General features: G+C 40.2%; 1 protein-coding gene across 1 annotated transcript in view; it reads right to left on the bottom strand.

Annotated features, from left to right (window-relative positions):
- The window catches only part of LARS1 (leucyl-tRNA synthetase 1), a 62,553-nt gene extending 51,992 nt beyond the window's left edge, over nt 1–10,561 (bottom strand). The window contains exons 1-3 of the mRNA XM_043465107.1: nt 10,404–10,561; nt 2,137–2,255; nt 75–162 (exon numbers count right to left, since the gene is read on the bottom strand). Of these exons, the coding sequence (XP_043321042.1) occupies nt 75–162; nt 2,137–2,255; nt 10,404–10,409 (213 nt within the window). The 5' untranslated portion in view covers nt 10,410–10,561. The remainder of the gene's footprint in view (nt 1–74; nt 163–2,136; nt 2,256–10,403) is intronic.
- Nucleotides 10,562–19,207: the final 8,646 nt, after the last annotated feature.

Here is a 19,207-nt window from a genome sequence, read left to right as displayed (position 1 = left end):
GATGTCATTTTCTTCAAAATAGTATTCATTAAAGACCCTCCATTCCATTATATTAAACAAAAAGGAAGCTTTACCTCACATTTAGATAAAGAGAATGTGTGTCCCAAGTGAAGGCGCCCATTCATATATGGATACGGGAAGGTTACAAAGTACTTGTCCTTGCTGTAAAACCATCAGGTAAGAAACAAAGCACAAAAAAGAAAATGTTAAATTCCTTTAACAATTAAGGGTGGGGTCAAGGGAACACTTTACTACAAGTAACTTGCTTAAATTTTAGTTATTTAAAATATACTGAAAATTAAATTTATAAATCCAGAAATTAAAAGGTCTCTAAAATTGAAACATATTTTTGATTTAGAAAAAAATAAGATATTTATAGGTGGCTATTAAAGAAATAAATGTCCTTGTAGCAAATACTGGAGGGTTTAACTTAAGCTAAAACACTGAGTAAAAAAGATATACAAAAAAAAAATTAATAGAAAACCATAATGTTTTACTGATTAAATGAGATATGCTTTCACTAAATATATATAAAGCAATTTGAAGTCCCTAAGGTAAAATAAAACATCCTCAAAATACATATGTGGCAAATTCACTTTAAAAAGCACCTTTTAAAAGCCGCTTGATTATGCTTTATTCCTTTTTTTAATGAATCAAGTATATCAAACAGACATATGTAAGTTATGAAACACAATGAACACATGTAAGCACACCATCCAATTTATGAACTCACTGAAGTTACCTGTGTGCTTCTCCCCATCCTCCCACCAGAAATGACCATTATCTTGAAATTTACTTTTGACATTCCTTTGTTTTTTAATAGGTTGCACATATGTCTATGCCCTTAAACATCATTCAGTTTCACTCGCTTGTGAGCTTTATTTTAAATATGGTCTACTTCACAAAGATTCCTCAATTCGCTTTTTCACTCAATGTTATATTTCTAAATTTCTTCAGTTCATTTTCTTTTACTGAGCAAAAGAGCTTTCAAATTCATGTTAGATTATTTTAAATTACCTTAGAGTTGACCAAAATCCTAGAACCAAATAGAAGCTTCAAATTCTAGTTTAAAGTATAACACCAGAGAGACTCTATACTCCTAATGCAGGGGACCCAGGTTCCATTTGCAGTCAGGGAACCAGATCCCACAAGCCTCAATTAAGAGTTCATAAGTAGCAACAAAGATCGAAGGATCTCGAGTGCTGCAACTAAGACCCAACACAGCCAAATAAATTAATAAACTTTTTTTTATTGGAAAAAATAAAGTATAACATCAGAAACTTTGTCTTAGAGCAAATCCTTCTCCTCTCTTAAAAAAAAAAAAATTCCATTAGAGTGCAGCTTAACAGCAAAGATAGACTTTGGAATTAGAAAGTCCTGATAAGAAGTCCAAGCCCTGTCAATTCAGCTATGCAACCTTAAGCCGGTTACTTAACCTCTCTGTCTTACTATATTCATCAATAAAACAAGAATTAAAATATTGGCAAACTCAAAGCATTATTAAGAAGATTAAACGAGAATACACAGTTTAAAAAAAAAGCATATTTCCTACTGCCTTGGCATATTGAACAACACCTGTTCAATAATAACTACTATTATTGCTATTGTCGATGTATATCCTCAATTCTAAGAAGCACGTTTTTCTACATTCCAACATATTTGAAATTGCGACTCATAATTGATGCACATACTGTGCAGCTGAAGTTACTTTTTGTTTTTTCCCCAATATCAATTCTTAACATCAAGGCAATACACATTTATAAAAGAAGATCTTTAAACTACAGAAACCCTTCAAAATTTATATTCTGTGCCTTTGGAGATAATTATCACTATAATATGAATCTCTGTAACAGAACAACATCCTTTTATCAGTCAGCAAAGATAAAACTTAAAAACACTCTCCTTTGTCTAACTATGAGAAATAATAGTTTTTTAAAAACCTTTACATAGGAAAAAATCTTTTTAAGAATTCCACAGGAAAGAGGATGCTAATTTGAAATAGAGAAAATGTAAGTCACCCCCTTCAGCCTGTTTCACACATTATAAACACAATCTGCTTTATTCCTTCCATACAGCAGTTTCTGAGCCAATGGTTCTGAAAGTATAACATGGGGAACATCACAAATGATTACTCACCTGGTCTGTTTCTCTAAATTAGATGCATTGACCTCAAACACCTTCTTTGCATCCCATTTTTGTTGGACTTCTTTCTCAATCTTCTTCAAAAAGTCCACTTTGGCTGTTCCTTTTCTTTCCTATTAGATGGAACAGATACAGAATAATCCACTCTGTATTTCAGTAGACTTGTTTTTAAAAAAGCAAAAAAAGATCTGGGTTCACACAGAACTGAGCCATTTACTGATAATCTTTCCATGGTTATCTTGAAATTTAAATGAGTTAAGATTAAAAATTAGGGTTATCATGACTTAATAGGGTGATCCACTTCAAACTCAAAGGGATGATTAAAGACTTACTTAACTACATAAAAAAGCTTTGAAATATTTTTAATTAGATACTACAATAAATAAGACACTGGTTTCAAATATTCCTATTTAGTTAAAGCAGGTGAATACTTAAAAAAAGCATAGGATAGAACAGTGCCTGCTTGCCCAGCTGCAATTATTGCCACCAAAGGAGGACGGTGAGGCCAAATGGATAGAGGCTGCAGGAGGATTAGTAATCTATGTGTTTGGTTTTTTTTTTCCCCGAGAAAGTTGATGAAGAACTTCTCCCGAAAATGGTTAGCAGGCTATTAATACGAAATTAAAATGAAACAAAAATTATACAACAATATTATTAACTAAAAGAAAATATGCTACGCAAGTACTAACTAAAAACTGGTTAATTAATACTAATTAACTGAAAGCTGATATAACTATACTGATATGAGAAAATATAGCCTTTAAACCAAAAATGATTACTAGACAGAGGATAAAAAGTGTGGCATAATAAGAAATACATTTGGTCTCCGTCCTGCGTTCTTGGCCAGAGCTCCTAAAACCCTCAGAATTTCCTGAATGATGAGCATATCTTTTGCTATTCCTAGCACAACCTGAGTTTGTGCTAATGGAGTGACTGAGACCCTAAGATAGCCTTAGGATGGGGCTGATCAGCAGAAAGATCAAGGGGTTAGAGGGTTACAAATTCAGGCTACTGATCTCTAGGAAGGGGAAGTGGAAGGGGGTGCTGAAGATTAAGATCTATAAAAACTCTTCGGTGGGGAGACTCGATGATCTTCCTAGATGGTGAATGTGTCGAGGTATTGGGAGAGTGGCCGCCTGAAGAGGACATGGAAGGTCTCTGAATTCTCTGTCCCCACCCACACCGTGCCCTCCACCTCTCTTCCATTTGGTTGTTTCTGAGTCATACCTGTCATAATAAATCAGTAAATATTAAAAAATAGAAAGAAAGAAAGAAAATGGCAAGCATGCCTTCAGCATATTGGATCTACCTGGCAACATTCCCATCATTCCTTATGCCACCCTTGGATGAAAATAAACAGAAAAAATACACATGATCACTCCAACTCTGAAAAAGAAGGGCTGTAACTCCCCTCTGTTTGTGACTCTGTGAAAAAGAATGAGCTGCTAAAAGCATGTGGGCTGAAGAACACAGCACTCATGCAACTGGCAAGTACGAAAGCTGGACACCACACACAAACCTAATTCCGTTTTGAAAACTTAATATTAGTGTCTAGAACTTTATTTTCTTATACAAAATTACCTGAACCAAAATTAGATTTTCATCCCCTTCTTATATGCTAACGTTTCCAGATTCTGCATCATTTTTAAAGGAGAAAATACCTGGGGTTCTACATCTACTTCTACAACCTACTAGGCAGGTAACCTTGCCAAGTCATGTCATGTCTCCCGCTGTACTTCCATCCAACAATTCAAAACATGCTTTCTAATCGAATCACAGATATGCCGCTATTTTTAGACAGCTATTTTTTTAAATGGTCACATAAATTTGAAGTAATGATGCAAACAGTACTTCTGTGCAATTAAAAAAATAGTACTACTATTTCTTCAATAACTATCTTAAATATACCTTCTGTACTGTATAACAAAAATAAGAGTATTAAAATTAGGTAAGATTCAGTACAAATCTACCATAAATTTATCAACTCTGTTTTACTATTTTCAACTTTATATATATATATATATATATATTTTTTTTTTTTTTCTTCATTTGGCTGTGCTTCATTGCCTGTAGGATCTTAGTTCCCTGACCGGGGATGAAAGCCCAGCCCTCGGCACTGAAAGCAGAGTCCTAACCACTGGACCATCAGGGAATTCCCTCAGTTTTCTATATTTTAAATCAAAGGATGGTTTATTATTCCTTTTTATTTTTTTAGGTAAGTTTAAGACAGGAGAGGACAAGCAACAGAAAAGATGAAATGTCAAATTACTAGGAGGAGGTACAGTGATAGATTAAAAGGACCTTGCCACAAAGGCAAAAAGGAAATAAGAAAAGAATTCCACACTTGAAACATCATGGACATAAGTTTCTCTAATAACCAAAAGAAAATAAAAATAAGTAAATTTTTTATTTCTATAAATCCTGACCAGATCATAACTGCAGTGCATGGAAATTATATCAAAATACAAATATGATCAATGCAATTCCCTTTCAGAGGTTCTCTACTGCTCTCTGAATAAAGTCCACGCTCTTAACCCTGGCACTTAAGGCCCTTCTTATCTCATCCTTGCCAGGCCCCTTCTTCCCTCTCGCCATCACTCCAGGCCTATCCTGGACTTTTCCAAGTGTATCACACTTCCTCTGTCCCCTCTGGGCCTTTGTTCAAGCTATTCTCTCCACCCTCATGGCCCATCCATCTTTTTTGCCTGGCTATCTCATCCTTCAGTTCTCAGCTAATCACCTCCTTTGATTCCCCAAGAGCTGATCAAGTGCTATTCTTAATATGTCCCTACCTATCAGTATTACCTCTATGATAGCACTAATCACACAGAATCAGTATCTATCTTCCTCATGACTGTAAGTTTATTCACAGTGGGGACTGTGTCTCATTTCTCATTATATCCTCAACATCTAAGCTTATATTTTGTTTGTTCAATCACCCGGCAGGTCTGACTCTTTACAACCCCATGGACTACAGCACACCAGGTCTCCCTGTCCTTCACCATCTCCCGAAGTTTGCCCAAGTTCATGCCCATCCAGCCATCTCATCTTCTGACGCCCTCTTGTTCTGCCCTCAATCTTTCCCAGCATCAGGGACTTTTCCAATGAGTCAGTTGTTTGTATCAGATGACCAAAATACTGGAGTTTCAGCTTCAGCATCAGTCCTTCCGATGAATATTCAGGACTGACTTCCTTTAGGATTGACTGGTTTGATCTCCCCGCTGTCCCAGGGGCTCTCAGGAGTCTTCTCCAGCACCATGGTTCGAAGGCATCAATTCTTTGGCGCTCCGCCTTCTTCACAGTCCAGCTCTCACAACTGTGGGGCTTCCCAAGTGGCTCAGATGGTAAAGAATCTGCCTGCAGTGCAGGACTCCGGGGTTCAATCCCTGGTTGGAAAGATCCCCTGGAGAAGGGAATGGCGATCCACTCCAGTATGTTTGCCTGGAGAATTCCACGGACAGAAGAGTCTGGTGGGCTACAGTCCATGGGGTTGTAAAGAGTCGGACACGACTGAGTGACTAACACTTCACTTCTACAATCGTACATGACCACTGCGAAAACCACAGCCTTGACTGTACGGACCTTTGTCGGCAGAGTATGTCTCTGCTTTTCAACACACCATCTAGGTTTGTTATAGCTTTCCTGCCGAGAAGCAAACGTCTTCTGATTTCATGGCTACAGTCACTATCTGCAGTGACTTTAGAGCCCAAGAAGAGGAAATCTGTCACTTCTACCTTTTCCCCCTCTATTTGCCATGAAGTAATGAGCTTATAGCAGGCTCTCAAGTACCTGTTGAAATTTAAAGATTTAAAAACTTGAGTGAGGAAAAAAAGAGAGAGAGAAGTGAGGAACTTGTCTGGTGGTCCAGTGGTTAAGATTCTGCACTCCCGATGTAGGCAGCCAGGGCTCGATCCCTGGTCAGGGAACTAGATCCTGCACGCCAAAACAAAGATCCGGCACAACCAAATAAATAAAATACAATAAAATAAAAGGAGAGGTGAGCAACACATTGCCAGCTTTTGCATACTGTGGCCATAGAAAATTACAGAGACTAAGAACTGGGTTGCATATTTAAATCAAGATGCTAAACAATCTGAACTCTTTCCTAAGAATTTCCATAAAATTAAGTGTGGCTGCATAACGTATTTCCTTTTCCAAGAAAGAATAAGGGACTCCGTGGACTCACTCTTTTCTAAAGGACTTCATCTAGACCTCAGCTCCTTTGGCCCCCTTACTGCAAAATCCTCTTTTTAACAAGTAACCTGTAAGTCTCTCTATTCCTATACATGCTGACCAATTTTCAATTCTAACATACAAGGACTACCATTTGAAAAAAATCTAGGGCGAGACAGCAGTTTGCCTGTGCGATATCCATTCCTTCCCGTTCTTCTTCAGCAACAGAAGCCCAGTCTTATTTAGGGTAGTGCATCAGAGGCAGTTAAGCATATGCTTCCATGGTTCCAGGAGAATTCAGATAGGAACTATGCTTCTGGGTTCTGCCAAAGCAGTTTTGAGCAAAAGAAAGTAAATCGCTTCCGCCCAGCCCTTAAAACAGCCTGTACAACTGCTAACAGCCACTTAACCTCTAGATGGAACAGGCACACTGCATAGGGCCCACAATACTTCTAGGGGCTCATCAAAATATTTTAGTAGCTTTTAAAATCAGGAGACAAAATAAATTTTTGATAGAAGAAAACTCTTTAATATGTAATATTCATATGTGTCTTTAACCAACACAATTGTCAAATATAATTTCTAATTTTTTTTTTTTTTTTACAAAGGAAGTGGCTCACAAAGGAAAAGTATCTAAGACCTCATGAAGCCTAGTTGTACTTCCTATGCTAGGGTCATGGGTCATATGAAATCCCAGTATATCATTACTAAATTCCTCTCTCCTTAAATCAACTTGAGTTGGCTTTCACTGCATGCAACCAAATAATTCTTGACATTTACCCCATTGGGTTGTGAACTTCTGGCAGACAGCATCTTTTAGAACTTTTATACTCACCTCAGCACCACATACAATGCTAACAGACACAGAAGTCATATGACAAATATCTTTTGCCTAAAAAGGACCATGTCACCCACTTTAAAGAAGGACATGAAAGCAACAGTCTTCACAAATTGCTTAGAACTGTTTCTTTTCACTGTACTGAGGATGCTAAATGCAGGAAAGCTCTTCTTTGAGGTCTCTGCTTTTCAGAAAACCTTGTTTCTCAAAACCTCCAAGGTCAATTGTAATGAAATCTGATACTGGCCCCAGCACCAACTTGCTGTATTACGTTGAGCAAGTCACTTGATCAAGCTGAGTCTTCGTTTCTTCACTGGTTACTCAACTAAACAGCTGGAGGTTTTTCGGTTTTATCTGGGGTTTTTGTGGCCATGCTGCACAGCCTGTGGGATTTTAGTTCCCTAACCAGGGATCAAACTCTTGGCCCCTGCACAGAAAGCACAGAGTCCTAACCATTGGACCATCAGGGGATTGCCAACAATTGGCTATTTAATGAGAGCAAAGTCCTAAACTTCCGCTCTACTGACATTTGGGGCCAAATAACTCTGTTTTCAGGGGCTGGCAAGTGCACTGCCAGATATTCAGGAGCAGCCCTAGCTTCTACCCACTAGCTGCCAGTGGCATGCCCCCAACTGCCCTGATTCAGTCTCTAGACCAACTTCTCTGCAGGACGAAACCACCCCAGTGAAGAGCCAATGAACTAGACAGTAAACGCTGTCTTATGTGTATAGCATTGTGCAGTTACTAAAACCTTTATGCACACTGACCCTAACTTCTTTGATTTTAACAACAACCCCAAGAGGTGGGCAACAATCACCCTAAGAAATGGGCAGACCAGGGATTACTAATTCAAAGATGACGAATCTGAAGCTCAGAGATCATCATGCCAGCAAATGGTGGGACTTGACAAAAACTCTCATCTTCTCACTTTTATTTCTGCTTTCTCTTACTACTCTGGCCACATCCTAACGCCATTGGCTATAGAACCTAGACAAGATCCTTAACCTCTTTAAGCCTCCATTTCTCTATCTATAAAATGAGGTTAATAGGTAATAATTATACCTACCTTCTACTATTATTATGAGCATTAAAAGATATAATACACACGAAGGACTTAGTATAGTAGCAGTGTGCGTGCACGCTACGTAGCTTCAGTTGTGTCAGACTCTGTGTGACCCTATGGACTACAGCCTGCCAGGCTCCTCCGTCCATGGGATTATCCAGGCAAGAATACTGGAGTGGGTTGCCCTGCCCTCCTCCAAAGGATCTTCGGAACCCAGGGATCAAACCCACGTCTCTCTACATCTACCTGCATTGGCAGATGGGTTCTTTACCACTAGTGCAAACTGGGAAGCCCAGTAAAGTACCAGACCCATGGTAAATGCTCAATAATGCTAACCATTATCACAGGGAGACAACTGGACATCAAGTACTTCTTGTTGTGTGTCAAAAAGGCATTGTGGTTATGCCTTAAGAGAATTTTTCATTCTATTTTTAAAAACTTACTAAAACATGTATGGATGAAATCATACAGTGCCTTAAATTTGCTTAAAATGAATCTTAAGGCAGGGAAATGGAGGTTCTGGGGATGATACAACAGAAACAAGACTGGCCCTAAACTGTCAATTACTGAAGTTGAGTGATGGGTACATGGAAATACACAACACTATTATTATCTCTACTTTGTTCACTATTTAAATTTTCCAAATGAAAAGTTTAAAAATAGTTTTAAAGTTGACTATTATCTTTATTACATCACATCCCCCAGTCCCCTCTAAAAGTCTTCTGATATGTAACTAAAAGAGATTAAAACTGTCAAAAGTTCTATAAAATAAATACTTCTATGATACGAAGAAAATTATATTGCTTACTCTTCACACATTCAATTATAAAGTAAAAACTAATTTTACATCCATGCTACTCCATGTTTATTATCTTATACACTTTACTATTATAAGGTTTCTATCAGAGTTAGAAAATTTCATTATAGGAGTGAGCCTGCAAAAGAAATTTCCCCATTAGTTTACAACTGTGAATAGAACAATGATTAAGAGAATGAGCTCCAGAATGGGACCAAATGTATTAAAATTCGACTTCTTAGTAGATCTGATCTCACTTCCTCTATTCTATACAGGAACATCACTTCTCTCTTCTATATCCATTTTCCCTTTCTATAGGACAATTTCCATAAGCATACAAGCACAATATAATTTCTCCTGTCCTTAAAAAAAAAAGAAAACCTCTTTTAGCCTTCATCTATTACCCCATTTTTTTGGTCTCCTTTATAAAATTCTTCAAAAGAGGTCTATACTCATCATCTCCACTCCCTCTCTTTCCACTCTTTTCAAAAAAGCTTTTCATCTTTTATTGGAATACAGCCGATTAACAATGTTGTGACAGCTTCAGGTGGACAGCAAAGGGACTCATACATATACATGTATCCATTCTCTCTCAAATTCCACTCCCATCCAGGCTGCCACGTAACACTGAGCAGAGTTCCCTATGCCGTAAAGTAGGACCTTGCTGGTTATCCATTTTAAATACAGCAGTGTGAACATGGATCCCAAACTCCCTTCCACCTGGCAACGCTAAGTTCCCATTCATTCAGTCAGGACCTACAAGGCTTTACATGAACTACATCCAATCATCGGTCAACCTCCACCACCACCACCACACAAACACCACCAGCATCATCACCATCTCCTCTGGAAGACCCCTCCCCCCAACTTGGAAACATACAACCCTCCTTGTTTTTCACTGACACGGTTGGCTCTGCTCGGAAATCTTTTCAGTGGCCACACTGTTCTTGATCCTCCTTCCTGATACTTACCGGCATCTGACATATTTTACCGCACACTTTAAATGTAGCACGCACACCCGTAAACACCACGAATACAGAAAAGTTTGTCTATTTTACAAAGAGGCTCTCAACAACTTGTGTTGGAAGGAGGAATCAATGTTACATACTCTTTCTACAAATCAGCTTTTAGAAACTTTGGTCAAATAACACACGTGACATGAAGTAATCTGTAAACTTAAAGACACCAGGGCCTGGCTCATCAGCTAGCACGAAAAGGCAAGTCCTCACAACAGCCAAGCCTTAAACGTGAGAGGCAAGGCCCCCCTTTTCTTTAGAAAATGGTTTTTCTCCTCAGGACAGTGGCTACCACATGGAGCCCCCATTCTGGAGAAAGCAGCCAGACGGGTTCCAAGCCCCGGCCAAGCGAACTTTCTTCCCGCCAAAACTCACCGCCATGGCGCCGCCCAGCAGACTCCTGCAAACCCACGACAGTGACCTCGGTGATCCCCCCCCAAAGGAGTGGTTACAATCCTTCCCCTCCCTCTCGGGGCTGCCAGGCCTACCACGACTTAAGCACACACGGCACGCCTGCAGAGGTAATCTCTGGCGCACTAACTACCTCCGGGGTATATCGTAGCCTTCTGGGAATTGTAGTTCTCAGATCCCTAAAGCCCACGGCTTTCAGGCATATATTGACTACATTTCCCAGAGAACAATAGGGTACCGGAAGTCCAATCGATACGCCTCTCAAAGTGGCGCCGGTAGTGACGTCATGAACATGTTGAACTACAAAGCCCTAACTACAAAGCCCATGATGCAGTTCAGGGTCTCTGACTGCAGCGAGCACGCTATGGCTGACGTGGGCTTCCCTGGCCTTGAACCTTTTCAACCTACATAGCTGGGTTGGGTGTCTTGTCAGGATGCCAGGAAGCAAAGTGTATTCGTCTTCAGTAACTGAAGTGCTAATTATGACTTGCCATTGTGCACAGATATTTATGACTGTCGTGGCATTCAAAAGTCCAGAATTTAAACGTTTTGAAGCCATTTATTAACAACCTCCAATTTATTAAAGGAGAGGCTGGAAACCTTCTCCTGGTCCCAGTGCCTGGTTCAGATTATTTCATCTGTGTCACCAACCAAGATGGAGCTGTCTAGGTACTAAGTGTCTAGGCCACTAGACACATGTGGTCATTAAGTTCTTCAATTGCACTAGCCACTTTTCATGTGCTGGAAAGTCATGTGGCCAGTTGTTATCATATCTGGACAGTTGCAGATACAGAAAATTTCCATCATCAAAGAAAGATCTATTGAAAAAAACGGATCCAAGTCTTTTACTTTCTGGTTGTCAGATTAGTTACTCTCACATGCTTTCCTTTGTTAGTTCAGTAAACAGTCATTTAGCATATATTGTACAAAGCACTTGGGAGGGGTAGAGGTGTGCCCAGGTCAGAAATGTGTCTTCCTAAAAGAATAACAGGGGAAAAAATTAATAAAATTTTTAACAAAAATAAAATTTAAATTATATATGTATAATGTACATTTACACTGTTCAACAACTAGTTTTGAAATATAAATTTAGTGATGGCATAACCCAATGCCTGGAGCGTGGTATGGGCTCAATGAAAATTCAGTGGCTGAAGAAGTTAAGAAGGAACCTTAGGTTATAGAGAACCTACTGGTGGTTCCCTTGCTTCTGGACTCTTACAAACAAAAATACTCCCCATTATCCTCCACCTTTAGCTACTAACCATTTAGACATCACTTCCTGACAGCCCAAGTCTGGGTTAAATGTCCCTTTCTTGATGTTCCCCAAAGCAGCTCCTTCCTGCCCTCCCTTGTGAAAGTTATCTCACCAAATTTTAATTGTTTGTTGACCTATCACTAGACATAAGCTCCATGACAGCAGAAACTGCCTAGCATAGTATCTGGCACATAGCAGGTGTCTTACAAACATTTATTGAATGAATGAAAGACAGGATCCTCATCCTCCACAGCTCTTATAACTATGGTTAGGCTTTCCTGTTCCAGTTCTGCCCTAACCAGTACTATTTGTCATCTTTGATTCATCGGCTTCCAATCCACATTGTTCATACAACAAATATGTATTAAATATCTCCTATGAACATGACATAGAGGTAGGATATAGTAAGGAGAAAGACATGGCCCCTGCCTTCATGGAACTTACAGTCTAAAGGGTGAGAACTATTAAAGAAGAAAATAAATAATTGTTTGATAGCAAATTGTGAAAATTATGAAAAACCTACCTCCATGCATCCAACTGCATCCTTGTTAACTTTCTTATTTAAGTGATATTTTTTCAAGAGTCATTGGTTTTCATTCACTCAACAAACATTTAATTCGCTTATACTATAACCAGTGCACCGTCCTAGATGCTGGAGATACAACACTTCAACAAGACAGGCGCTGCCACCTCTTTCTAGTGGAAGAGGCAAACACTGAAGCAATGGGAGGCCATGGAAGTAAGTGTTTTAAGTGAGGAAGGGGCATGGTCCTATTTGTGTTTCATAAAGATCTTTCTGAAGAAGGGTTGAAAGGAATAAAAAGTGGAAGCAGAAGGCTGTTGCAATTGTCCATGTGAGAGGTGATAATAGTTCAGACTATAGTGGTGATAATCAAGGTGAAGAAAAGTAAACAGGGTCCAGAGATATCTAGAAAATGAAAATTACCACAACTTGATAATATGGCTTTTTTTTTTCCTATACCTTTTTCTTCCTTTTTTTATTTTACATTTTTTCATTTATTTTTATTAGTTGGAGGCTAATTACAATATTGTAGTGGTTTTTGCCATACATTGACATGAATCAGCCATGGATTTACATGTGTTCCCCATCCTAATCACATACAAAGATGTTTTCCGTATTAGAAACTTTAGTTTCTAGCAAAAACTTAAGAAACAAGTAATTATGAACTGTTTGCCAATCAGGAAATGCTGACATGACAAACTGTGGACATATATGATAACCCAGTTTCTTTTTTTTATTAACACAAGCCTCTTAAGATAAATAGAAGAGATTTGGGGCGTGTTAAAGGATTGTGGGCTTTGGACTATTCCTGGAGCCACACCTCTAGTTCTGTAAAAACTTGTTTTGTAAAACAAGCACAGCTCTTTTTAATTTCTCAAAGAAGTGCATGGCCACCTTAATGACATCAAAGGACTGATATGCCCATCCACCTTTGGTACAATATTTCTCATTTCCTCATTTAACTTTGTGCGTGCATGCCCATTCATTCAGTCATGTCTGACTTTTGCAACTCCATGGACTGTAGCCCACCCAGCTCTTCTGTCCATGGGATTTCCCAGACAAGAATACTGGAGTTGGTTGCCATTTCCTTCTCCAGGAGATCTTCCCGACCCAGGGATCAAACCCGTGCCTCTTGTGTCTCCTGCATTGGCAGACAGATTCTTTGCTACTCAGCCACTGGAACACCTAAGAAGGACCAAGAAGCTGGTGGTGCTTAATGGACCCACATTGGCATCGAGTGCTGATTCAGTGTAGACTCCAGCTGTCCTCGTGAGCATCTCTGATATCCTGCCAGCTTCACTTAGATCTTAATTCCATTTGCAGTTTTTAGTGAGGATTTCTAGGTGTATGGGTAGATTTCGCCAGCCTGCTGACCCTGTTCAGATTCCAGGGTGGTTTTCCAGCTGGAACTTGGGAGCCTGCTAGTCCCTAACCCCACTTTCAGTAGGTACTGTTCATGGAAGGCAACTCTGGTCACAGATCTCTGGAAAACCCAGGCTCCCCAGACTTCTTCCTGTTGCTTCCTAAGGAATGCAGTGATAAAATCTTCAAGAGACTTCCCTGGTGGTCCAGTGGTTTAGACTCCCCACTCCCCTATGCAGGGGGCCCAGGTTTGATCCCTGCTCAGGGAACTAGATCCTGCATGCTCCAAGTAAAATCTCTCATGCCATAACTAACAGACAAAACAGATCTCAGAGAAGAGGCGACAAGCCTAAAAGCCTGGTGCAGGCTGCAGTAACATGATGTTGCGTCCTCAGCAGTCAAGATCAGAGGGGAGAGTAACTGAACGTCCTCCCTCCACTGACCCTCCTCCTGGATCTTCCACCATACCTCCGATAATATGGCTTTTTAACTGGGAAGTGTTCGTTGTTTGAGTTCCCCAGGTGGCACAGGGGTAAAGAATTTGCCTGCCAATGGAGGAGACGGAAGAGATGCTGGCTCAATCCCTGGGTTAGGAAGATCCCCGGGAGAAGGAAATGACAACCCACTCCAGTACTCTTGCCTGGAAAATTTCATGGACAGAGGAATCTGTTGGGCTACAGTCCATGGGGTCACAGAGTCAGACATGACTGAGGGCGCGCGTGCGCGCGCGCGCGCACACACACACACACACATCCATTCTTTGTTCTGCTATGTGGAATACCCTCTCTAGATAAATGAAATTAGAAAGGTAGCAGAGTGATTAAGAGCTCAGGCTGTGAGTCAAGCCAAGTTCATAATTTATTAGCTGGGTGACCTCAGGCAGTTCAATTAATCACTCTGGTTTAAAGGTAATAATAGTAAGCACCTCACAGGATTGCTATGAGGATTAAAGAAATAATATGTACATAGATATAAACCCTGTGTGTATATATATATATGTCAAGCATGTAGTAAACACTTTAAAATGTCAGATATTTTTATTATTATTTTAGGAAAATTGGTCTATAAACACTAATCTGATTAAAATAGAAAAAGCTTGCCTGCAGCCCATAATAAATCTCTTTCCTAGCCTGACTGAGCTAGTTATCATCATATGATTGTGTGGTATACCTTCACGAACTGTCAGATCGTTTGCACTCATTCTTTAAAATTCCACAACAGAGCTCACTTATTTTGTTTTGTTTTCCAAACCCATCCCACTGGTCACTCTACTGGATTCAACTGAGCCAGCATTTCTAAATTGAGATCCATAAAACTATAATTAATTTTGGCTTGTCTCTGAGTCCCTTTATGTTTGTTTTTCATGCTTATTTACCTAACTTCCCAACCTTTGTATGACACGGGCCAAGGAAGGAATTGTGGGCATCTACTTTCACACTTCTGTCTCACAAATGTGGCATGCAATAAATATGGTTGCCACTTCCCTACCCTATTAGACACCTTTTTTTTTCTTTAGGCTATTTAATGTATTTATTTATTTGGGCTACATCTGATGGCCTGTGGGATCTCAGGTCTGCCACCAGGGATCAAACCCACATACCCTGCACTGGGAGAGCTAAGTCTTAGCCACTGGACTGTTAAGGAAGTTCCTCATTCATTTTATTTTCCAACATTAGTGTTCTGCCTTTACTTTTATGTTTCCTGAATGATGGACAGATTATTTTTTATAGTCTAGGTGATTAATATAAAGAGAAGGAAAGATTCTCTATGATTTATGGACTTTAGCTGATCCAGGGGTTGCACTGTGTCCAATTTCCAACAGTTAATGGGCAACAGAGAAAGTGTATGTACGTGTGTGGTGCTCACAAGCTTTGGAGTAAGATGTCTAGGTCTGACTGGGAGCTTTGTCCTGTGCTAGCTCTGCTCCTTCAACCCTGGGACTGCAGGTCTTCACATATAATGTGTGGGTAATGATAGAACCTACTTCCTAGGCTTGCTATGAAACTAAAATGACCTATGTCAAAGAAGGTGATTACTGTGGTTCATGATCTAAGTGCTCAAGAAAGATTAAAGAGAAAGAGAAGTGGTTGACTGGAAGCCAGTTAGATCATTGTCATGGTCTAAATGTTTGGGTCTGCACAAAATTCATATGTTGAAATCTGAATGCTCAATGTGATAGTATTAAGATTTATGAGGTGCTTGGGTTAGAAGGATGAAGCCCTTTTGAAGGGATCAGTGTGCTTATATGTGATTCCCAGGTGGCACTGGTGGTAAAGAACCTGCGTGCCAATGTAGGAGACGGAAGAGACATGGGTTTGACCCCTGGGGTCTGGAAGATTCCACTGGAGAAGTAAATGGCAACCCACTCCAGTATTCTTGCCTGGAGAATCTCATGGACAGAGGAGCCTGGAGGGCTACAGCCCATGGGGTCACAAACAGTAGGACGCGACTGAAGCGACTTAGCATGCACGCATGCAATGCTCTTATACAGGAGAGCCCACAAGCTCCCTACGTCTTCCACCTTGTGACGATACAAACAGAAGTGTTCTCAGTGGAAGAGGGCCCTCACCTGGTCATGCCGGCACCCTGCCCTCAGACTGTCAGTCTTCAGAACCATGAGAAATTTTCTGCTGTTTACAGGCCTCCCAATCTATGGTATTTGGTTATAGCAGCCCAAATGAACTAAGAGAGTCATTCAGTTAATGGGAGTTCTGTATCTGACTGACATAAGCTAGGAACAACTAGCCATATTAATTAAGAAGACAAATGTAACCAAATTAGAGAAGTTGCACTTCCAGGTACCAAAGTTTCGAGAAGCCCCTGTTGCCTAGATTTCTCCTAAAGCAATGATACTTGTAATTCTCAGGACTTGGAAGTCACTCATTCATGCCATCCCACTGCAGATTCAGGATCCACATGCCTCAGCCTGCTCTTGTCAACATTCCACAGAGCATTGCCAGGGTGTCACAGGGTCATATGGGAAATGTGACACCTGAGTCATCAAAACACTGCCTGTGATTCCTAAATAACCTGCCTATCCAAACTGCTACCAGCATTTCCATCACCATAGTGGAGCAGTCCAAGGGCCTCCAGAAATAGAAGGAATGGGATTCCCCTGGTGGTCCAGTGGTTAAGAATCTGCCTGGTTGCACAGGGGACATGGATTCGATCCCTGGTCTGGGAAGACCCCACATACCTCGGGGTCTAAGTGGGTGGGCCACAACTACTGAAGCTTGCATGCCTAGAGTCCATGCTCCACAAGAGAAGTACCACAATGAGAAGCCTGAGCTCCACAGCTGGAGAAAGCCCACGCACAGCAACAAAGACCCAGTGCAGCCACACACACATACACACCTGAAATAGAAGGAAAGAGGGAAGGACAGACAGATGGAAAAGAAGAAAGAAAGGGAGGAGGAAAAAAACAAGTAAAGACAGCCAATCACTTATTACACAGTTTCCAGTTTCAGTGACTATATTTTTAAAATTTAGCTGTGCATTTACTACATTTGGGATTCCTATTTTTACAGTATCAGTGAAATCAGACTGGTCTAAATATAATACTGGAGTGTGTTGCTATATCCTTCTCCATAGGACCCAAGGATCAAACCCAGGTTTCTCTCATTGCAAGCAAATTCTTTATGTTTGAGCTATCTAGGAAGCCCTAAGTTCAAATATGTAAATTAGGGGCACAATCATGGTCTTACATTTTTTTCCCTAGTAATTGGACAGGCTCCCATTTTCTTTGTAGCCAGAAGTCAGTATCTTCCTCTAGATGCCATTCTAGGTAGTGTCTGAAAAGGTGGGCTCTAGTGCCAGGTTGCTTGACTCAAGCATACCCCCATTGCAAATTTGCTGTATGACCTTCGACAAATCACTTGATCTGCCTAGGCCCATAACATAGTAACAATAATAGTACTTACCTAGCAATATTGTTTTCATGATTATATTAGTTATTCATTAATATTTATTGCACATCTATTATATACCAGGTTTTGTTTTCAGCACTAAAGATATAATGCAAACAAGGAAGACAAAATCCTTGACCTCATGAAAATTCTAGTTAGGATGAGGTAAAGAAAATAAATTCATGAAAAAGTTTCAGACCATGAAAAATGCTATGAAAATAAAACAGGATTATGTGACAGAGAATAACTCTAACACTAATAACACAAATAATAATCACACTAAGAGAAATGTAGTGTTAATTTAGATGGATGGTCAGAGAAAGTCTTCCTAAGAGGGTGATATTTGAGCTGACAAGAAAAAATCGACCATAAAAAGATGTGTGGAGGGACTTCCTTGGTGGTCCACTGGTTAAGAATCCAGCTTGAATGCAGGGGACACAAGTTTGATCCCTGGTCCAGGAACTAAGGTCCCAGATCCCTGGTTGGGGAATTAAGATCCCACAGGCCACAGGACAACTAAGCACTTGCGTCACAACTACTGATCCCGTGTGACACAGCAAGAGTCCATGCACCTCAACAAAAATCCCGCATGTTGCAGCTAAAACCTGACATAGCCAAAAAGAAAAAAGATGCGTGGAAAGGAGTTGCAGACACGGTTTCCCAGGAGGGTCAGCGGTAAAGAAGCTGCCTGCCAATGTAGGAGACGAAGGAGATGTGGGTTCAATCCCTGGGTCGGGGAGATCTCCTGGAGGAGGAAATGGCAACCCACTCCAGTATTCTTGCCTGAAAAATCCTATGGACAGAAGAGCCTGGCGGGCTACAGTCCATCGGGTCACAAAGAGTCAGACACAATTGAGCACACACATGTATGTCAATTATACCTCAATAAAACTGGAAGAAAAAAATATTTTTTTAAGTTCTAGGCAAAAGGGCCAGCAAATACAAAGGCCCTAAGGTAAGAAGGAGCTTAAAATGTTTGAGAAATCTAAGATGCACCTCACACCTCTCTTCTCAAGCATCCAGCACTCCTTCTTCACATTCAACTGATGATTCCTTTCTAATTCACTGAAAACATAGAAGCAAACTGTAAAGAACCTCCATGAGCTCCTTTGACTACAGCTACTATTATGCCTCCGCCCCTTATCATGAGCTCTATTTTCTACTTATCATGAATAACTGGGGCGCCTATTAAGACCTAAACTCCGTTTGTACACTAAATCTCATTCTTTTCCTACTAAGAGACTTCATTCCCACAGTTGCCCATTTCACCTTCCACATCATTGAATTTTCTTTCCCAACTAGATCACACCCATCTACCTTCATACATATCTTCTAACCTAACATAAGCCAAAGAAAAACAGAACAAAATATAAACAAATCCTTCTTATCCCATCATATCTTTTGGTACCCTCTTTGTTCTACTCCCCTTTACAATAAAACTCAAGAGAACTGTCATACTATCTCCAATTCCTCTCTTCTCTTTCTCTCCCAGACTCTTTCCAATTGAGTGTTCACCTCCTGCATTCCATGGAATTTTTCAGATCACCAATGACCTCCTCATCCATATTGCCAAATCTGATGGTCAATTCTATGTCCTCATTCTACTTGATGGAGAAGGAAATGGCAACCCACTCCAGTATTCTCGCCTGGGAAATCCCATGGACAGAGAAGCCTGGTGGGCTACAGTCCATGGAGTCACAAAAGAGTCGGCCTCTACCTAGCA

This window comes from Cervus canadensis, chromosome 4, assembly GCF_019320065.1.
Source record: "Cervus canadensis isolate Bull #8, Minnesota chromosome 4, ASM1932006v1, whole genome shotgun sequence".
Taxonomy (NCBI): Eukaryota; Metazoa; Chordata; class Mammalia; order Artiodactyla; family Cervidae; genus Cervus; species Cervus canadensis.
This window is presented reverse-complemented; position numbering and strand designations above follow the sequence as displayed.